General features: G+C 42.2%; 2 protein-coding genes across 9 annotated transcripts in view; one reads left to right on the forward strand and one right to left on the reverse strand.

Moving 5' to 3' along the window:
- Nucleotides 1-20834, reverse strand: part of CXCR6 (C-X-C motif chemokine receptor 6) — a 33430-nt gene extending 12596 nt beyond the window's left edge. For both annotated transcript variants that reach the window (XM_072651379.1, XM_072651376.1), the window contains exon 1: nt 20677-20834. The gene's annotated coding sequence lies outside the window, so the exon portion shown is untranslated. The remainder of the gene's footprint in view (nt 1-20676) is intronic.
- The window catches only part of FYCO1 (FYVE and coiled-coil domain autophagy adaptor 1), a 108671-nt gene that overhangs the window by 77712 nt on the left and 9137 nt on the right, over nt 1-21822 (forward strand). For 6 of the 7 annotated variants that reach the window (XM_072651370.1, XM_072651374.1, XM_072651372.1 and 3 more), the window contains 2 exons: nt 8359-8454; nt 8899-9109. In XM_072651370.1, coding sequence (XP_072507471.1) covers nt 8359-8454; nt 8899-9109 — 307 coding nt within the window. Of the gene's footprint in view, nt 1-8358; nt 8455-8898; nt 9110-15548; nt 15728-21822 lie in introns of all 7 variants that reach the window. The other variant, XR_011976610.1, reaches the window with a different exon arrangement.

Below are 21822 nucleotides of genomic sequence, written 5' to 3' on the forward strand. Positions count from 1 at the left end.
ACCTCAGACACATGTGAGCTGTGTGACTCCGAGCAAGTCACTTAAATTGCTCTCTGCCTTAGTTTCCTCATCTGTAAAATGGAGATAACAGCACCTACCTCCCAGGGTTGTTGTGAGGACCAAATGAGGTGATGTATGTGAAGTGCTTTGCAGACCTTAAAATGCCCACACACAAGCTAGCTCTTCACTTGCCAAAATAGGAAAATAATCTGAGGCTTTCAAAAGTACGTAAAGCAAGCTTGTCAACAGGACTCAAACCCAGCACTCTTCCCGTCACAACTGAAATAGCCTAAACTCCCAGTATTCCAGCGAATGGAAGTTTTCATGAAATTATAAAGAGGCTAATACTGTTTTGATTTAGGAGGGATGAGCACTGGGGTTTTGAGTTATAATTGCCAAAAGCAGGGCTCCCATCCCCTGCCCAGTACCAGGGAATTGCTGCCACGTTCTCGTCTCCGGTCCTTGAATATGAGTTCATTCTCCCTCTTTTTCTTACTCTGCAGCTTGCTTCTCATTTTAGTCTCACAGGGCTCTATAATTAGTCCTTGATTATTGCTTTATTGTGGAATTAGGGAAGAGGAAAAAAAAGAAAAAAACTTATTCCATGCCAGATAATGAAATGCCTCCTTTCTATTAGGTCCGGCCATCTGGTGCGCAGCTCCTGCGATAACAGGAGAAAATCGAGACCTGGTATGCACAGGTGCTGTGGAGGACACGATATATATACTCTTTATTAATAACGCATTGTCTTAGGTGCTTGAGAGGGAAATGAAACCAGGCAGCCGGATGAGCAGGCATCCTCGGTGATGGGGCGACATCTAGTGGTCCTAGCTTTCATGTGCTGTATCAGTGGTTTGTCCATGTCATCCCATCCACCCAACATGGTGGAGGTCTTCCTCTAATCCTGTGCTTCCCAACTTTTTCAGATATAAGACTCTCTTTTTAATGTACCCAAATTTCACAGTCTGTCCTTCCCTCATGTGATAGTGATTGTGTTACTGTCACCTGCCCTTCTGCCTTTAGGAACCCAGAATCACCTCCAGATCGAATGTGAGTGGAGATTACAGGCCTGCAGTAATAATAGCCTATGTCATGGGATGCCTGAAGGTTTACATATTGCTTTACATATTTTATCTCATTGAGTCTCATAACAACCCTATGATGTAGGGGACACAAGTATTATTCCTGTTTTATTGATTAGAAAACTTATCAGGGTGATTAAGTAGTCTGGCCTAGGTTGCTAACCTAGTACCAGAAGAACAACTGAGACAAACCCGGATGTTCTGAATTCATATTCTACACACACACACACGCATGCACACACATGCGCCATATGGCTCCCATACCACATATCTTTAAGGTTTTGATGTTTGGTATATTTCAAAACTTGGGTGAATCTCTGAAGTCATCAATGTGAGTCTTCTCTCCAGTGGTGCAGACTGAAATCCACCAGGGCCTCCTCATCCTGTTCAGTTCTTGTCCTCACATACATCTTCCATGGGATTCTGCCCGAAGCGTGCTGGCAGCCTTTCTCTAGGTCTCTTGACACACTTGTCGCCTATCTCTTATCCTCACCATTGCTGCTTGGCCAATCTTCCTTATTCTCCAGAATATCATCCAGATATTGTATGATATCTTTTATGCTGATTTTTACATTCAATTTTCTATCAATTGACATATGTCAGCCTAGCTTTTGAAGACAGAAATTGAATAAAATAAGAAGGAAATAGAGAATTGAAAAAATTACCCATGCTGATAGAATGAAGAGGAGATGTCAATAATAAATAAAATGCATTTGACTTTGGAATGTTGACTGAGGTGAAATCACCATTACAGCCTTTACCCTCATTACATCCACCCTCCATGCATATGTCAACCTTCTTTCTCAATTCAGTTCTTTTGTAGAGAAAGAGCTGATTGAGAAAAACTCTGGGTCTTCTCAATTATCTGTTTTATGTATTATCTGAATGCAGATAACCAGGAATTGGCTGTAATAGTGGTGGCAAAAACGATAGATATGGGATGGAAGGAGAGCAGAAAATGGACAAATGAGGGTTTTCATCTTTTCAAAGTCCCTGACCTAGTGTTGCTAGTGTCATTATTTCTTAAAATATTTTTTTCTGTTTACTTTGTAATTTGTAGAAGAGTGAAAGGAAAAAACAGAATGAAGGCTCAGAAAGAGGAAATCCAGAACTCTAGTAGATTCTGAAGGATGGGAATAGAGACAGACCAGGTATTAGATGGGCTGACAAGGAGGGCGGATAGAAAAGGAAACTCTGCTTGTGACAACAAGGTTGCAGTTGCTACTGCTGGTGAATTTCTTTCCTAAATTTCTTCCACTGCCCCTTTTCCCTATGAGGCTGCTACTATTTTGGTAGAATTGAAGGGGAAGCCAAGTCAGGTTAAATAAATGAGCATTATTAAGCTCCTGCTATGTGCACAAAGAAAGGCCCAAATAGCCCCTGATCTCAGGAAACTTAAATTCTAATGGGAGAAACGTCCAACATTCTATGGACAGACTAGCTCTAGACAGAATAAATGGGTGGTGATTTCAGAGTGGATACTTGAAATGGCTTCTTGAAATGGTGGGATTTTGAGTGAGAGTTGAGGGAAGCCAGGAGATGGAGCTGAAAAGGAAGAGAATTCTAAGCATGGAGGACAGCCAAGGAAGATGCTTGGAAGTCCAGAGATGGAGTGTCTTGTCCCAGGAACAGAAAAGAGCCCAGGAGCTACACTGTTGAGTGTGTAAGGAGAGTAAGGTATAAGAAAATTGGGAAGGCAGAAAGGGTTATGGAGGGCTTTAGAGATCAAATAGAAGATTGTATATTTGATCCTGGAGGTAGTCAGGAGCCATGGCAGCTTCTTGAGGGAGATAAGGGAAGACATGGTCAGATCTCTGTTTGAAGAAGATCAGATTGATAGGTGAGTAGAGGGTGAATTGGAAGTGGGGGACACTTCAGGCAGGGACACCAGCCACCACACTGTTGCAGAATGAGATGAAAACCTGAACTAGGGGGATGTCAGAGGAAAGAAGATGCTGTGTATGGGAAACATCATGGGGAAAGGAAAAAAAAACCTGCCCACTCAACTCTAGTCATTGCTGCTTAAAAGTCCTCTCAGTTCATATTGAAACCCTTCTGTGCTCTCTCCATGGACTCCTAACTCTCCCTTTGATGGGAGGCATGACCCTCTGCTCTCTGATAATCAAAATTAACGGACCTAAAAAGGAGTTGATTTTTTGAAGACTGGTCTTCTACACTGGGAAAAGCCGCCATCTTCAGCATCAAATAGATGACACAAAGGGTGGTACGATAGCAGTGATGAATTTCTAATTGTTTGGGCAGTTCTAATGATTTTCTAAAAAAGGAGAGGACTTTGGCTTTCTGGATCATTAGCAGCAAAACCAGAGGAGGGAATTTACCTAAACTCCCAAACTGTTGACCAGTATCAATCGAACAAAGTGAAGTGAAAGACAAATGAAATATTAGGGAATATGAGCTAGACATTGGCCTGAGGATGAGATTTCCTAGTCTCTGGGATCACTAGTCAAAGGGATGTCATGAAAAGCACAACTGGTTGGGGACCTATTGTCAAATCCAACATGGTACTTAGTTGGTCCTTGTCTTTCACCTTCAAAAAGGACCAAAATGACATCACCATGATAAAGTGAAATTTCAGTGTGTCCGACTGTGGCTGATCAGACCAAAAATATGAGCTTGGAATGTTCTACCACAGGTTGGGCACAGATAGTCTGTGTGAATATTTTGGGTGGATATCCCAAATTTGCGCATTCTGAGTTTACTTTGTGCTGTCTCAATTCTGCTTTGCTCAAAGAGCACAGCACCCTTTCTTATATGGGCACACCATGCTGAGCAGTCCTGTGCCAGCGTCTCCCATGTTGCACAGTCAAATCCAAAGTTCTTGAGAGAGATCTTGAGAGTGTCTTTGTATCACTTCTTCTGACCACCATGTGATCACCTGCAAGTTCTCCATAAAATAGTCTTTTTGGCAAGCATACATTTTGCATTCAAACAACAGGGCCAGCCCATCAGAGTTGCACTATCTGAAGCATAGTTTGAATACTTGGCAGTTAAGCATGAGCAAGGACTTCAGTGTAGTACCTTATCCGGCCAGATGATCCTCAGAATCTTTCTAAGACAGTTCAAATGGAAGTGATTCCATTTCCTGGCATGGCACTGGAAGACTGTCCATGTTTTGCAAGTATATAACAATGAGATCAGCACAACGACTCTGTAGACCTTCAGTTTAGTAATCAGTCTAATACCTCTTCTCTCCCATACTTTTCTTTGGAGCCTCCCAAATACTGAACTAGCTTTTGCAGTGCATGCATCAACCTCATTGTCAATGTGTATATCCCTGGAAAGTACACTACCAAGGTAAATGAACTTATCCACAGCATTCAAAACTTCTCCATTTGTTGTAACCGGTGATTCCATTTATGGATGGTGTGGTGGTGGCTGATGGAGCACCTGTGTTTTCTTGGTGTTAATTATTAGGCCAAAATGAGACATCAGAGAATTGATCCATACTTTGTTACCTCTCAGCTTCAGAGGCTGAGTTGAGTGCACAATCATCCGCAAACAGAAAATCATGTACGCACACTCCCTCCACTTTGGTCTTGGCATGTAGCCTTTTCAAATTGAAGAACTTACCATCAGTACAGCAGCTGACCTTGATGCCGTGTTCATCCTCATTGAAAGCATTTGTCAACATGGCTGAAAACATCATGCTAAAAAGCATGGGAGCAAGCACACAGCCTTATTTCACTCCATTTGTGACTGGGAAGGCATGAGAGCTTTATCCATTACCCAGAACCTGGGCAAACATACCATCATGAAATTGACGTACAATATTGATGAACTTCTCTGGGCAATCAAATTTTGACATAATTTTCCATAAGTCCTCATGACTTAACAGTGTCAAAAGCCTTTGTCAGATCTACAAACATTGTGTACAGACCTCTGTTCTGCTCCTGGCATTTCTCCTGGAGATGTCAGGCAGCAAACACCATATTGACTGTTATTCAGCCCTTTCTGAAGCCACACTGGTTTTCAGGTATATGACCATCTTCCAGGTGAAGGAAAATGGCCTATTAAAGGCCTATTAAAGAGGACTCTAGCAAGAATTTTGCCAGCAATGACTAAGAGAGAGATCCCCCTGTGATTGTCGCAGGACAATCTGTTCCCTTTACCTTTATAGAGATGGACAATGGAGGCATCCTTGAACTCCCGGGGGGATAATCTCCTCTTGCCATATAACCTGGCAATGAGCAATGGTCCCCCTACCTTGTAAATCTCATCTGGAATAGAATCAGCACCAGGTGCTTTGCCACATGAAAGGAGCCTAATGGCCCTCAAAACCTCTTCTTCAGTTGGAAGTTCAGCTAAGGAGGGATTGACTTCAACCTGAGGTAAATGGTCAGTGGCTTCAGCATTGATTGATGATGGTCTGTTGACAACACTATGGAAAAGTGTTCAGTCCATCTGTCTAGGATCATGTCCTTATCACTAATCAATGTGGCTCCATTAACACTGAGTAGATGTGATGCACCATAGGTTTTTGGTCCATAAATACCTTTCAGGGAATCATAAAAGCACTTTGTATTGTTCCTATCAGCATAAAACTGAATTTCATCTGCCTTCTTACTGAGTCAGGAATCCTGCATCTCTCTAAGCTTTGTTTGTACTTTACTCTTTATAGAATTAAATGCTGCCTTCTTAGAGGTGGATGAACTATCCTGCTGATAAATCCTGTGGAGTTCTTGTTTTTCATTTAGCAGCTTCTGAATTTCCCCATCATTTTCATCAAACCAGTCTTGGTGTTGGCGAGTATTCTGACCCAGATGAGCAAATGCAGTGCTGTACACCAGATCTCTGAGAGCTGCCCACTCCTTTTCTGCTTCACTGTGTGTTGGCTCAGCTTCACCTCCAAGTTAGCAACAAGCTGTTCCTGCTTGGAGAAGAGCTGTAATTTGTTGTCATTGATTCTTCTGGTCGTCATTTTGCCTTGGGGCGGCACTTACAAGTTGCAGAAAGGGATAGACCCTTTCACTGACTAATCCCTCACCTTCTCCTTCCCTGCCCTGAGATATTCAGAAGAGCAAATGTTCAGATTCTTCATTTGTAAAAGGAAACCTGAATCCAGTTTTATTTGTGGTGCTGATTTAAGAACACATTATTTGCTATAGTGTTGTCTATAGCGCTGATTGATAATCTGTGTACCTTGACTCTAAGCTCACCTCTTCCAGCAAGCCTTCCATGATTATTAATCTTACTGACTCTGACCATCCCTTTATTTTGCTTCTCCTCTGAGTTTTTTAACTCAAGTGGTCCCATTATCCCAGTGCCTACCATTCCCTTTCCTTGGGGTGGAGAGGGGAAGTGAGTTCTACTGGGCTGGAAGGCTAGGCAGCTCTGGGAGCACACCTCCAGTGTGTACTGTCTGAGGGCTCTGGAGCAGCAGCCCAAGCACAGCGCCCTAGAAGTACCCCACACTTGCCACAAGAAAGGTAGGAAAGAAAGGAGGAAGCCCAGGAGCCCCAACTCTAGACACACCTCTTCACTGGACTGTAGTTGTGCATGACCTCTCTGCCCTCTGACCCCAAACCCTCTGCTAACCACCATACACATCCTAGGCTAGTTTGATCAAAGATAGACCAGCCATATGATCTCTCTTTTTCTCTGCTTCTTTTATGTGCCTAGTGAACAGCAGCCTCTGGGAGAAGGGTCTGTGCAGCTAACCCGGGCTAGCCGGTTGTTTCGAGAAGCTGCAGTTTAAGGGGGCTTCTTAGGGTCCTCCAGTTTTCCTGAACACTATCATCCATCTTCTCTTTTTCATATTAGCCCTGCGTACTGTTCTCTGATGATTTGCTCTTCCTTCCAATCCCACAGACATCCAGTCCTAGAGAAGACATGCTCATTACATGCACAAGGGTACCACCCTCAGGCAAAGATGAGCCATACTATCAAAATCAATTCCTAGGTGGGTGGGGCTGCCTGTTGAACATTCTGTCTCTTTATCTCTGTGGGATATTTCTGCATATCCCCAGCAGTATTTAACATTTTAAATAGAATATTTCTGTATCTTGACACAATTCCATTCACACTGTAGATTCTTGGAAAATATCTCAGTTCTGCACAAACCAGTAAGCTACTAGGAAGTGAGTACTTCAGGTGAAAGATAAAGGGTAGTGCATGAAACAGAGGTGCTGTGTGCTAATTCAACTTGGCTAGATAGCAAAGTGGTCCAGTACCAGAGCTAGGCATAGAATCTTAAGAGTCACGCCCCTTCCTTTAATTCTAGGTAACACCACAAACTCCTCAAAGGACCCATGCAGTAGCAGGGGCATCAGTTTGCCAGCAGAGTGAATCTGGAGGTGACCACGTTCATGACTAGAGTCTCCCATGTGTGGCCTCCTAAAAGCCATGGGAGATGGTTGAGTGAGGTTCTATGTGCTTTATACCACACTGTTTGGGAGGACTTACAGCCTCTCTCCTCATACACTTTTCATGCCACATTCTTGGCAGCTGGGTAGCTCAGTGGTTAGAGTGCTGGACTTGGCATCTTGAAGAGTTGAGTTCCAGTCCTCAGACACTTAGTATCTCTGTGGTCCTAAGCAAGTCATGTAACATCGTCAGCCTCAGTTTCCCCATCTGTAAAGTGGTGATACATTTACCTACCTTCCAGGATTGTAGCGAAGATCAAATGAGGAAACATGTACAGTATTTTACAAACCTTAAAATGTTACATGCATGCTAATGCTTATTATTATTAACTCTACTTAGAGCTTGTCTTAGATGCCACCTCCTTCAGGAAGCCTTCCCTGAAGCCCCAGTTGTCAATGCTCTCCCTTTTCCCAGGGCACATTACATTGACTTATCTGTGTAAAGGTTACATTCCCTCCAGTGGAATGTAATCTCTCTCCTTGAGAGCAGGATAAGCCTTCAAGCAATAAGGACTTGCTCAATCGAATTAAATTGACGCTACAGAACTTCTCTGCTACCTTATAAATGGACTGTACACCTGGGCTCAGAACTAATTGGACTTAATTCAGGGCTGTGGGTTATTGCAACAATACCATGTTAATGTAGTTCAGTGGGTATAGGGTTGTCAGTCAGTCAACATGTTCTTAATATCCAGCAGAGCTATTCTGGGGGCCCTTTTCAAAGATACCCAAGGCTTTGTTACTGCAGCTAGGCCTTGAGAAGCTATTGATTTCTTAGATGGAATGCAGCATTAGACAGCACAGTCAACACACCTCACCAGGACAAAGGGGATCTCTTGTGTGTGTGTGTTTATGCCTGACTGGAGACTGTCTTTGTGTTTCTGACCTCACAGGGACAGCATGTCCAACTCTTTAACACCTGATGGCTCTGAAGACATGCCCATGGGTCAGGATGCAGAAATCTGCTTGCTGAAGTCTGGGGAGCTGATGTGAGTACCACTGCAGTGTGGCATTTGCCAAGTTGGAGGGCACCAAGGTGGGGAAATGGAGGGAAGTCAAGGAGGAGTCCTATTTGGTTGGGGACTTATAGGCATCGATATGTCAGAGGTGAAAGGTTACTGACAAGTTTACCAATTTTGTCAGCCTTGGACAGTCCTTTGATTCTCATGGCCCTTGTCACAATTGATGTCTCCATGGAAATGCTGCCATCTTTCTCTGGACCCTTCTTCTCCTTCTCCCATGTCCTTTCTCCCCTTCTACTGCCTGACTTGACCAAGAAATACAGAATGAGAACATCATGGGAGAATTGCCCTAACTTGGGCACCTAATACTTGGGACCCTCAAAAAGCTAAATAGACAAGAGAGAGGTTGCTGCTTACCATAGCTGGACATTGGTCATCCAGCTGAACCCATACCCCATATCTTTCTTTCAGGATAAAATTACCCCTCACAGTGGATGAGATCTTAAATTTTGGGGAAAGCAACAGAGAGCTATTTGTCAGATCCAGTACCTACAGCATTATCCCAATCACTGTGACTGAGACTGGCCTCACAATCAGCTGGGTCTTCTCCTCTGATCCCAAAAGCATATCGTTCAGTGTAGTCTTCCAAGAGTCTGAACATGCTGCCCTGGATCAGTGTAAGGTAAGGATCCTTCTGATGGACTGCCCCATAACTCCACAAATCCAGAGGTAAAACCATCCGAAGACTTATATTTTCAGACATGCTCCCTCCACATCTTTCTGGCCTCAAAGCTGATGGAATCACTTTTGCTATCAGTAGCTTCCAGCCAGGAGTGCACTGGTAGATATTTGAGCAGCTAGCTCTCTGGGAGAACTCATGTTCACCCAGCACACTTTTGAGTTTAATCTGCATTATTCATATTTTCTCTGTCTCATTCTTAAGTCTAGACAATCAATAAAACAATAAGCCCAGCCCTGATTGAAAGTGTTTGCTGATATCTGAGGTGCCAGCGCTCACAATGAAAACTTAACAGTGAGTGCAGCTGGTGCCAGCCTTCTTTCCAAGATCCTACCAGCACACTCCCTTGTCTGTGCTCTCTGCTGTGAGAGTGGTGGCAGCCTCTTTTTTATTCCCAAACAAACCAGTGGGGGGCAGAAGGAAGCCACTTATCATGGCATGAGCTGCTTAATAGTGTGCTCAGACAGGCTTTCCATCAGAACTGAGCCATCCTCATCTCTCTGGAATACGAGCAGTTGGTGATAGTCCGTGCCCTTCCCCCCAGTCACTTTCTTGATATATAGCACTGAAAAAGCATCAGGGGGATGGACAAGTTTCAAAGCTTGTCCAAGCAGCTGACTCTACAAACTTAACCTCAGAGCCAGGCTTTATGGTCACAGACAAGGCACATCACAGAAAGGACCTCCTCCTCCCATAGAACATGTGACTCTAGATCATTAGGAATCCTGGATCTATAATTGGGAAGGCCTCCGGAGCCTCTCATTTAACAGAGGGAGAAAAAGAGGTGCAAGGAGTTGAAGGGACAAGCAAGCAGTGAGTAATGTTTGAACTCAGCCTCTAACTGCAGAGCCAAAGCCCTTTCAGCCAGCAGGTCACTTCATCCTTATTAGGCACCTACTCTGTGCCAGGCACCATGCTGAATGTGAGGGATGCAGAGAAAGGAGGTAAAAAAACCCGAGTTTAAAATGGAAAGACAACATGCAACAACTGTAGAAACGAAAGTTGTTGTTGAGTCATTTCAGTCGTGTTTGACTCTTTGTGACCCCATTTGGGGTTTTCTTGGCAGAAATACTGGAGGGGTTTGCCATTTCCTTCTCCAGCTCATTTGACAGATGAAGAAACTGAGGCAAACAGGACTAAGTGACTTGCCCAGCGTCACACAGCTAGAAAGTGTCTGGTGTGAGATCTGACCTCAGATCTTTCAGCCTCCAGCACTGGCAGGCTATCCATTGTACCACGTAGCTGCCTGAAGAAGATACAGAGAGGTTAAATTTGGGGTTGGCTCAGAGGGAAGGCACTAAGATTTAGGGGAGCTGAGAAAGACTTCTTTCTGTGGTTTGAATCATATTAAGATCAAGTACACGTCCCAATGCATTCTAGTTATGTTGTCAGGTCCCAATCAGAGGCCACCATGTTCTCTCTCCTGCAACACCTAGGACAGTGCTATATTCATGTGGTCAGTGCCTGACAGATATGATGGATTCGGTGATTCAGATCAGTAGTGTTTTGTCATGCATTTCAGAGTCTTTTGTGATTATCAGTAAATATGGTTAATCAGTTGACGATGTATGAATGGGGGCAGGGGGAAGTCACCCTTCTCTAACATGTGTTTCTTCACCTATATCCATGAATTCCTGGGGTCTTGCCAATGACCAGTAGGTAAGGTCTGCTCGCTCAGGCACAAGATGAGTCAGGAGCCCTGAGTCTTCCTCCTGCTTTGGCAGCTGCACTTCTGAGCAGTGCTGGGTGACTTGCAAAATCTTTCCATGATTCGGTTTCCAATTTGGATAAAAGAAAAGAGCATCTAACTAATCAAAATAACTTGAATAAACCAGAAGGCCCCAGTAGATGAGATGCACATGTCAGATCTGGATTCTTTTTTGGGGGAGATATGGAGAGAATAATGGGGAAATACCTCCTAGTGAAATTATTTACAAATTGATATAGAGTGAAATAAACAGAGCCAGAAGAACCATATACACACTGATTACAGCAATGCGCATGGAAAGAAGGAAACCAAACTCTGCACCAATGGGAAGTCCAGTGATGTCCCAGAGAAAATCATGAAGCTGCTGCCCTCCTCTTGGCAGAGAGGTGGGGGAGCATGGCGGTGGAATGGTGCCCATGCCATTACCGCGTGCATTCAACCAATCAGGCTTATTTACAGGTACCTACTATGTACCAGGCACCATTCTAAGTTCAGGGTACAAAAAGAGGCAAAGCACAGGCCCTGTCCTCAGGGAGCTTACAGTCTAACATGATACACCTTCCTCTTGCAGCCTAGCTGGGATTGCTCATTTTCATTGTAATAACAGTAGAGGTTTGATGGTCCAGTTATTGTAGATTCTGAATTCGTGAAACTTGAACAAGTTATTTCGTAGAAGTGACCTTGTCTCCACCACAGCCTCTTCTGATGCCCCGTGGTGGGGTGGAGGTGACCCTGAGTTCTCAAAGGCCCTGTCATCAAAGCACAAGCTCCAGCAAAGGCTCCCACTATGACCCAGGGATGGCCCCATGTCTGTGCGCGTCTGTGGAGCAGCCTCTCAGTGGAGGGCAAGACGCTTCATCACCATCACCTCAGTCACTAAGCACCTACTTTCGTGACCACAGCAGTTGCTAAAGGATGTTTGCAGAGGCACAGAGGGGTTTCCCTCTGCACTGGTGGAGGGGCTTAATTCACACTGGGTCAATCACAGATCTTGAGGGATTGGAGTAAGTATCTCTCAGAATAAGGTCTGATTCTAACCTGAATATCCAATGATTTGTTTTTTTGTTTGTTTTGGTTTGGTTTTTGGAGACAGTTGGGTTAAGTAACTTGTCCAGGGTCACACAGCTATTAAGTGTCTGAGTCTGGATTTGAATTCAGATCCTCCTGACCCCAGAGTCAGTGCTCTATCCACTACCCCATCTAGCTGCCTGTAGGATTTATTTTTAATAAAATTAGAACAGGACATGGAAATTCTAACCAGATTAGAACCAGATGTTGAAACTCAAGGATTCTGAGTGTGGGGAGAAATGTTCTGTAGCCGATGATGCTGTGAGTGTTCTAGAAGAGATTTCTTGCTGGCTCTAAGTCCTTCTTCTCCGGGGAATACTACTGAGCAGTAGCCTGAAGCACAGAATCCTCATGGGCTCCTGTAGGTAGAATGTTTGTGGTTGGAAAGATTTGTTTCTACTGTAAATGCTTTCATGAAGAGTCATACCAAGCCTGGAGTTTGGTGTATTCTGCCCAGAAAAACGCCACCTTTCTGGCTTCATGATCCTTCCTAAACCTCCTGATCTGTGAGTGCTGTCTCCATCAACGCACGTGACGGCCTCATCTTAGCAGAGAGTCTGCATCAGTTGTGACTAAATAGAAAAGTTCACTACCTGATGACCAACTAGCCTTCTCAGAAGAAAATTCTCCATGATCCACGCTGGGCCTGTCCTTGCAAAACAGTCAGTGGACAAGCGTTTCCTAAGCACTTCTTGTGTGCTCAGCACTGTGCTCAGTGTTAGGGATACAAAGAAATGGACAGTATGTTGCTTGACCTGTTCCCAGCCTGATAGGGAGGCCCTCCAGAAATCGAGTTTCATTAATGTAGTCTTCACAAAGCCAAAGCCTTTTGCATGACATGATTAAGCAGGGCCTTATTGGGAAAGTCTTTTGGTACTATTTTAGGGGACTTGAGTGAATTTTAATTTTTTTAATTAGCAGAAATTATATTTTCTCTCCCTTCTACCTTGCCCTTCCCATAGTTTAAAAAAACAAATAACAACAATACACACGTATACCAAAAAACCCTTGTAGCAAATTAGCATAGTAACACAAAAGGGATTCCCTCATTGGTCATGTCTAAAAATAAACACATATTCTGGACCCTGAGTCTGGCTGGTAGCATGCTCCAGTCTTCAGGCAATGGAATCGTTGGTGCTCATTGTGTTGAGCAGAGTTCTAAAGTCTCAAAATTGTTGTTCTGTACCTTGTTGTTTTTATTATAGAATTTGTTCTCTTGGTTCTGTTGACATGACTCCTCATTAATTGATAGGAATCTCCCCAGAATTCTTGGAGACCATCCCCGTTGTTATTTCTTACAGTCCAGTAGAATATCATTCATGGGCCATTCCTTGTTCAGCCATTCCACCTGATGAACAGTTTCTTTAGTTTCTAGCTCTTTGTACATGTGCACACGCACACACACACACACACACACACACACACATACAGAGGAGAGAAAGAAAGAGAGAGAAACAGAGAGAGAAAGAGAGAGACAGAGGGAGACAGAGAAAAAGAGAGACAGAAAGAGGGAGACAGAGAAAGAAAGATAGAGGGAGACAGAGAGAAAAAGAGAGAAAGGGAAAGAGAGAGAGAGACAGAGGGGGACAGAGAAAAAGAGAGAGAGAGAGTGCTGCTATAAATATTTTTGTACCTGTGGGTCCTTATCCTCTTTCGGTGATCACTTTAGGGCGTAGGCCTTGTAATGGTATTGTCGGGTCAGAGGCTCTGCATAATCCAGTGACTTTTGGGGTACAGTTCTGGGTTCCTGTTCAGAATGACTGCATTGAATAGAATTTGCAGCACCACCAACAGTGCCCTAATGTGTCTGTTTTCCTAAAACCCTTCCCAATGTTTGCCATTTTTTTTCTTTTTTGTCAGCTTCTCCAATCTTATGGATATGAGGTGGAAATTCAGAATTGGTTTAATTTGTATTTCTCTATTAGTGATTTGAAGCATTTTTTCTTATGGCTAGGTAGTACAGAAGAGACAGAAAGACTCCCCTTCTTGAGTTCAAATCCAGCCTCATACACTTTCTAGATGTGTGACCCTGGGCAAGTCACTTAATCCTGTTTGCCCCAGGTCCTCATCTTTCAGATAAACTGGAGAAGGAAATGGCAAAGTACTCTAGTATCTTTGCCAAGAAAACCCGAAATGGGGTCATGAAGAGTTGAATATGACTGAAATGACTAAACCACAATAAACAAATTAATAGCTTAGATTTATTCCTCTGAAAAACTGCCTGTTCATATCCTTAGTCCAGTCAAAGAATTTGAACTATCGTTATCAATAGAGGAGTGAGATCTTATTCATATAAATTTGAATCACTTCCTCAAATAACTTGGTAATGAGATCCTTAGTAGAAATGTGCTACAAAGCATTTTTCCCACTTCTGTGCTTCCCCTCTGATTTTAGCTGGTTTGTTTTTATTTGTACAAAAACTTTTTAGTTTTATATAATCAGAATTGCCCATTTTGCCTTCTGTAATCCTCTCTTATCCTTTATTTGGTCATGAACTCTTCTCCTATTCATAGATGACAGGTAATTTTTTTTCTCCTTGCTCTTGTCATTTGTTTAAAATGTCTTCCCTTAAGTTTGTATCCATTGAGAGCTTGATAGATGGTGTAAAATGTTAGTCTGTGTCTAGTTCTGCCATATTTCTTTCCAGTTTTCCCAGCAATTTTTGTTGAATTATCAGTCCTTAGCCCAGTAGTTGGAGCTTTTGAGTTTACCCAGTAGTGACTACTGTATTCTTTTGCTTTTGTATGTTGGCTCACTAATGTGTTCCACTGATCAACCTCTTTATTTCTTAATCAATACCAAATCATTTTTGGTGATTATGGCTTTGTAATATAGTTTGAGATTTGATAACTGCTCACCCCTTTCTATGTAAATATTTCTTAAGTTATTTTTTGTATTGTATTACATGATACCCTAGGCTAATTCCTAGAGAGACTAACTTCCTCTCAGAATCCCATTACCCCCTTGGTGAAGATCTAGCTTTAAATTTTATTTGAGTTCATGTGAGAAGTAATTCATTTGGACCCCTACTCTATTCCAATTAGTATTAATCAATTTGATACGATGCTATAGGGGTAGGGTATATTATTCTTTGGAGCTGTGAGCTCAGATTATAAGTTCACTTGTTTAATCATAGGAAGTTAACTAGAGACCCTCCACCCTTAGTTTTCCTTCTCATGGTGACCAAACCCAGTATGACAGAGGTGCCTCAACTACATGGAAAATCTTCCAGTTTATTTTTTTACCTCCAGACTATTCTCTCTGGTCCAACATGAGCAGGTAACGACCATCTTATAACCATCTTGTGACTAAGACTTAGTCAGTGGAGATGCCCCATGCTTTACCCAACCTATGAACCTTCCCCCCTGCCCTCATATGTCATTTTTAGCCCTCAAGAGTTAGGTCTATCAGCCAATGTAATTCTGTATTTTGCTATGCCTCTTTTGCGTATTTGGGTATCAAACTCTGTAAATACAAGGTTCTGGAAGAAAGAGGCATCTCATATCATGAGGAAGATCTGAGGTCCACTTCATTAGAGGGTACAGTGGACCTCTTAATAAAAAGTGCCATTGGCTCAGAGCTCTGCCTCAGTCTCTTTTATTGTAGGTTGGACAGTTTTGAGCCCCACATTAATGGCACCCCAACCTCTTTTGGCTGGCCCCTGCAAAGGACTCAAAAAGGAACCGGACACCAGGTCAAATTTTCTCTGATGACTCCCTAACAGACACTGGGCCTGAGAGGTTGGACTCCCGTCACTGTCTGCACCCAAATTTTCTGAGTTGGAGGTAAATCTCTTTAAGATTGGTGCATCTGCCTTGATTTATCATAATTCATTTTCTTTAAGAAGGGTCCGCAATTGGGCTAAGAGAGACTATTTGAATTTGTGACTAATCTGTGTAATTTATAAGTTTCAGAGCACTTGAATTCTTTTTTTTTGTAAACAATTATATGACCACAATTTTAGTTTTTTATGTGCCAGCTACTGGGGATTTTTCCTCCATTTTCTTTATTTTCCTTTTGTTAAGACCAGGGAAATTCAGCAGTAGAAATTGCTAGTTCCTTATTTTCAGCCAGCTGGCCATGTAGCTAATTTTAAAACTTCCTGTTGACAGAATTAAAATAGATGTTTTTGCCTTTAAATTCTTTTAACTGGGAGTAATTATAAATCATTTTTGTCATTAGTAGAGAAATCTTTTAAAATGATTGAGGGGGAGCTTTCAATGATTCACAGTAAGGAACTATCCAGAGGAGCCTATGACCAGTCCCAGAATGGTAGGGGCTTGGGGAGTGATTTCCCACTCCAGTGCTCCAACAGCACCTTGAGGGAGCAATATTTTGGACTAGACCTAACAGCATTAGGGAAGAGGTACCCTGCCTCAACAGTAAAAGCTGTAAAGAAATGTGACCATCCTGGGAGCCATTTCACCTTCTTCTGACCTGAGAAGAAGACTCATTTTGGTTTTACAGAGATGAGGAAAGGAAAAGGTTATTTTCACTTATATTTGCTTAGGGTTAAGTCAGTTATTGACAATGAGAGCTAAATTTTCAGAAGATTTTAGAGGAAAAGAGGTATACATTTTGCAGAATGTTCCCTTATAGAGAATCTTTGGGCCCTAGTTGACTGGTCTTAGGACCCTAGAGATTCAAGCCCAGAAATTAAGAATTGGAATTTTGGAAAATCTGCCGAAACAAATCCCTGAATATTATAGTGTTAACTGTAGGAAAGATGCCCATATAGACAGAACTCAGGCTGGTAGATTACCTCCCACAATTCATAACCAAAGTGGGGGTCATCACTAGCACCTTCAGGTAAACTTCTCAGATGGAATAAGCTGAAAGCGGGTACCTCGGGATTCTAGTCCAATTCTTTCAGGACCAAGTTCCGCCAAGAAGTGCCACTCCTGGTCGGGGACACTCGCAGAAGAGATGGGGACCAGCAGAAGAGGGGAAATGTGTCACTTAGGATCCCCATTGGGACCAAGGTGGGCGCCCTGTTGGGGGATGACTAAAGAAAGAGATTGGCTCCCCAAGCAGGCAGGAGCCCAGATCCATTGTTGAAGGTCTTTGCATAAACCCCCTGAGGGAACTGAGCACCTGAACTTAATCTCACACTGAATAGCAGCCCTGCCCCCACCCAAAGCACTGAGGCTGGGAAGCAGCATTTGATTCTCAGACCCCAAGCACGGGCTGGGAGGATCCGGAGGTGAGGTGTGAGGAGAATATTCAGAGCTCAAGTCACTGGCTGGGAAAATGCCCAGAAAAGGGAAAAAAACCAAGACTATTGAGGGTTACTTTCTTGGTGAGCAGGTTTCTCCTCCCCTCCCATCTGATGAGGAAGAGCGGTGATCACCATCAGGGGAAGACACGGAAGTCAGTGCTTCTACATCCCAGCCCACTCAATGGGGTCAGTTCTGGGAAAAGGTCTTAAAGAGCCCAAACAATTTTCAAAATCATGATAGAGAGGTGGAGGAAAAACTGGGAAGAGTAATAAAAGACTTGCAAGCAAAGTATGAACAACAAATCAGCACCCTGCTAAAGGTGACCCAAAAAAATGCTGAAGAAAATAACACCCTGAAAAATAGGCTAACTCAATTGGCAAAGGAGGTTCAAGAAGCCAATGAGGAGAAGAATGCTTTCAAAAGCAGAATTAGCCAAATGGAAAAGGAGATTCAAAAGCTCACTGAAGAAAATAATTCTTTCAAAATTAGAATGGAACAGATGGAGGCTAATGACTTTATGAGAAACCAAGAAATCACAAAACAAAGCCAAAAGAATGAAAAAACGGAAGATAATATGAAATATCTCATTGGAAAAACAACTTAACTGGAGAATAGATCCAGGAGAAACAATTTAAAAATTATGGGCCTACCTGAAAGCCAGGATCAAAAAAAGAGCCTAGACATCATCTTTCATGAAATTATCAAGGAAAACTGCCCTGAGATTCTAGAACCAGAGGGTAAAATAAGTATTCAAGGAATCCACAGATCACCGCATGAAAGAGATCCAAAAAGAGAAACTCCTAGGAACATTGTGGCCAAATTCCAGAGTTTCCAGATCAAGGAGAAAATATTGCAAGCAGCTAGAAAGAAACAATTCAAGTATTGTGGAAATACAATCAGGATAACACAAGATCTAGCAGCTTCCACATTAAGGGATCGAAGGGAGTGGAATAGGATATTCCAGAAGTCAAAGGAACTAGGACTAAAACCAAGAATCACCTACCCAGCAAAACTGAATATAATACTTCAGGGGAAAAATTGGTCTTTCAATGAAATAGAGGACTTTCAAGCATTCTTGATGAAAAGACCAGAGCTGAAAAGAAAATTTGACTTTCAAACACAAGAATGAAGAGAAGCATGAAAAAGTAAATAGCAAAGAGAAGTCATAAGGGACTTTATAAAAGTTGAACTGTTTACATTCCTACATGGAAAGACAATATTTGTAACTCTTGAAACTATTCAGCATCTGGGTACAGGGTGGGATAACACACACACGCATGCACACACACACGCACACACACGTAGAGACAGAGTGCACAGAGTGAACTGAAGAGGAGGGGATCATATCTTAAAAAAAAAATGAAATCAAGCAGTGAGAGAGAAATATATTGGGAAGAGAAAGGGAGAAATGGAATGGGGCAAATTATCTCTCATAAAAGAGGCAAGCAAAAGACTTTTTAGTGAAGGGAAAAAGAGGGGAGGTGAGAGAAAAACATGAAGTTTACTCTCATCACATTCCACTAAAGGAAGGAATAAAATGCACAGTCATTTTGGTATGAAAACCTATCTTACAATACAGGAAAGTGGGGGATAAGGGGATAAGCAGGGTGGGGGGGATGATGGAAGGGAGGGCACGGGGAGGAGGGAGCAATTTGAGGTCAACACTCATGGGGAGGGACAGGATCAAAAGAGAGAACAGAAGTAATGGGGGACAGGATAGGATGGAGGGAAATATAATTAGTTCTTACACAACACTACTATTATGGAAGTCATTTGCAAAACTACACAGATCTGGCCTATATTGAATTGCTTGCCTTCCAAAGGGAAGGGGTGGGGAGGGAGGGAGGGAGGGAGGGCAGATTGGCAGACAGGGGCAATTAGAACGCTTGGTGTTTTGGGGTGGGGGGAGGGGACAAAAGGGGAGAAAATGTGGAACCCAAAATTTTGTGAAAATGAATGTTAAAAGTTAAATAAATTAATAAAAAAAAAAAAGAGATTAAACTGTCTAAAGTTTGGTCTGAGAATCCAGAGAGCTTAGGGAATTGTTTTGGGCAGAGCTTGGAGCTTTTGGTTACTTAGAAAGTTCGGAAATTTTTATTGAATAAACTCCCCAAATCATCTTAGAATAAATGAACTATTGATATCACTACATCTTTCATCAGTCTCACTTTTCCTTCTTGCAATTATACTTTGCAAAAAGTCTAGGGGAATGGAACTTTAAGCATCCTACTTGCTGGAATCTGTGACATCCTAAAATGAGAAATTTGTTCTGCTGAGTGAGTGGTTGGTGAGTCTGTTTGTCTATCACTTGCCAAAACAAAAAAAAACACATGTGATTCTAACTGCCCAAAAGCCCTTAAAAGAAATTTATATAAACTGTGCATTTGTAACCACTAAAGAACCAAAAAGTAGTTTATTGGAGGAATTAAGCAAGGAGGAAAAAGAAAGAATAGTGTGGAAGAAAAGTTAAGGATGAGTAGGTTGGATAAAGAAAGTTGGAGTCTTTTTGCACTGACAGTGTAAATTCAGGGTTTTGGAGTTTTGAAAGGAGATTTCAGAGTGTCTTAATCCCACTGAAATTGAAAAGATTTAGGACTTTTTCTACGCAGTGCCCCTTTGACAGTTGTTACATGTCTTCCTTTCTCAATCAATCTAAGACTACAAAATATCTTTCATAAAATGCATGTTCATTAATTGATAGAGAGAGGATTATCTCCTTGCTCTGATTTAAATAGTCGTGCTAACAGATTAGCAATTCAGAATAGTTAAAGGAATTGGTTTGGCTGTTTGTGTAACTCAGAGGAACAAAGGAGCAGTCAGGGGAAATTTTGAATTATCACCATGAATTTTTTTGAATATAAGCCAGCTAACAATAATGGAACATTGTGCAAAATGAAGTTTAGTTATTGCCAGCAGTCGTTATAAATCAAAACTGGGTTAAAAATATTGTAATGGTAGTAAACTAGAAAATCGAATCAGTCCTTTTATGTACAAAGGGAACAGTCATATTTACACCTGTCTCCCAGGGTTGCTGGGAAGTGCTGAACACAGCGCCTGGCTTCTATAAAGGATGCACACTGGGCAGGAATTCAATGAAACATGTTAACCCATTCATGGGCACTTTTTCTAATTGTCAGGGAATGTTAACAGAATTGGGAAATTAGAGACTAAACGTTTAAAGTATTACTAAAAACAGGCTTAAGCAACTGTCAAGACATAGAAGAAGCCTGGCAGGGGGTAGGCGCTGCGTAAACTACTATGATTAGCGTGAAAATGCCAAGGGTAGTAAGATAAATGACTCTCTATGCACTGATAAGTTTGAGAAGTATTTAACTAAATTATCATCACCTGATTGGTGATGTTTTCAATACAAAATGTCTGAGACGTTCAAGCAAATTTCTTCTTTTCAATCTGAATACTGTTATATTATAAATACATCTATTATATGATTATTAGAGTATATTTTGTACAAAAAACTCAGAAAATAATAATAATAATAATAGTAAATGACTTACTGTTGGGAGAAAAACAAGGTAAAATCCTCTTAGGAGATCTTTGTCTGTGAGAGTGTTTGGGAGGAGCCCCACTGACAGGGTGTTGGGAATGAAGTTCTACAGCGTTGCCATGTGAATAACTAAGACCTCATCTGTTAAGGCTGCTGTTTTGAACCAACTATTCACTATGTATGAACTTGTGGTAAAGAAGTGGAAACAATGACCCGAGGTTAAACAGATCACTTGGGTCTGAGCGATGAAGGAAGGGAAACCACTCTTCCCCAGAAGCTACATGTACTTTTTTAATTCTTGTAGGGAGGCCATTGTGCCACACAAGGGACAATAAATTTAATTAAGCAAGAGTGGGTTACTCCAGATACCCCCACAGTGATCACACTTGCATGACAGCCACTTTTCCAGCTTGTGTAGCTTTAAATCACTTTGCCTTTCAAGTCACACACAATGGTGGCTGTCTGCTAGCTTGCACCCCTCTTTGAGCACTTACAGAAAAACACAAAACAAAAAAAAAAATATGATTATTGTTATGTCCAAGTCAGTCCTTGAAGTTGTGCCTGGGTACGACCCACTTGTCCACATAGACTGCTGGGGGAATCTCATCTTGTTCTCATCCCGTTGTATTCTAGAAATGGTCTGTTCTTCTCCCTTTGGCTTTATCTGCAGACCAAGGTGGAGGTGACAGTTGTGAACAGATGAAATTTGTGAATAGTTAAATTCTCAATGGAATATTGAGGCTAATATATGACAGAAATAGCAACTATCTAGCCTGAGCTATAATTAGTGTTGAGGAAGAGTCTCTTGGGGCTTCATTTTGCTGCTCTTCTAAATTTTGAATCCAGGTTAAGTGTCTGATCCTTTAGGCTACTGGTTCATCATTCAGGGGAGATGCCGTGTACCCCTGCAGTCTGAGGACTGCCACAGGTAGCTGTCTGTCGCTCAGAAAGTCGAGAGAGCAACCTTGTGAAGGTAAAGATGGGGAATTCTCTTACTCTATCCCCATCTTGGTGAATAAGAAATTCTCCCACCTGGTTAACTCTGAGGCTAGCTACGACAACCTATCCTACAATTGGCTGTCTACAGCTCATACCTGAAATCAAACAGAACTAATGCCACTATGTTCCTACCTTTCTCCTCGCATAGCAAATTCCA

The sequence above is a fragment of the Notamacropus eugenii genome, chromosome 3 (genome assembly GCF_028372415.1).
Source record: "Notamacropus eugenii isolate mMacEug1 chromosome 3, mMacEug1.pri_v2, whole genome shotgun sequence".
NCBI lineage: Eukaryota > Metazoa > Chordata > Mammalia > Diprotodontia > Macropodidae > Notamacropus > Notamacropus eugenii.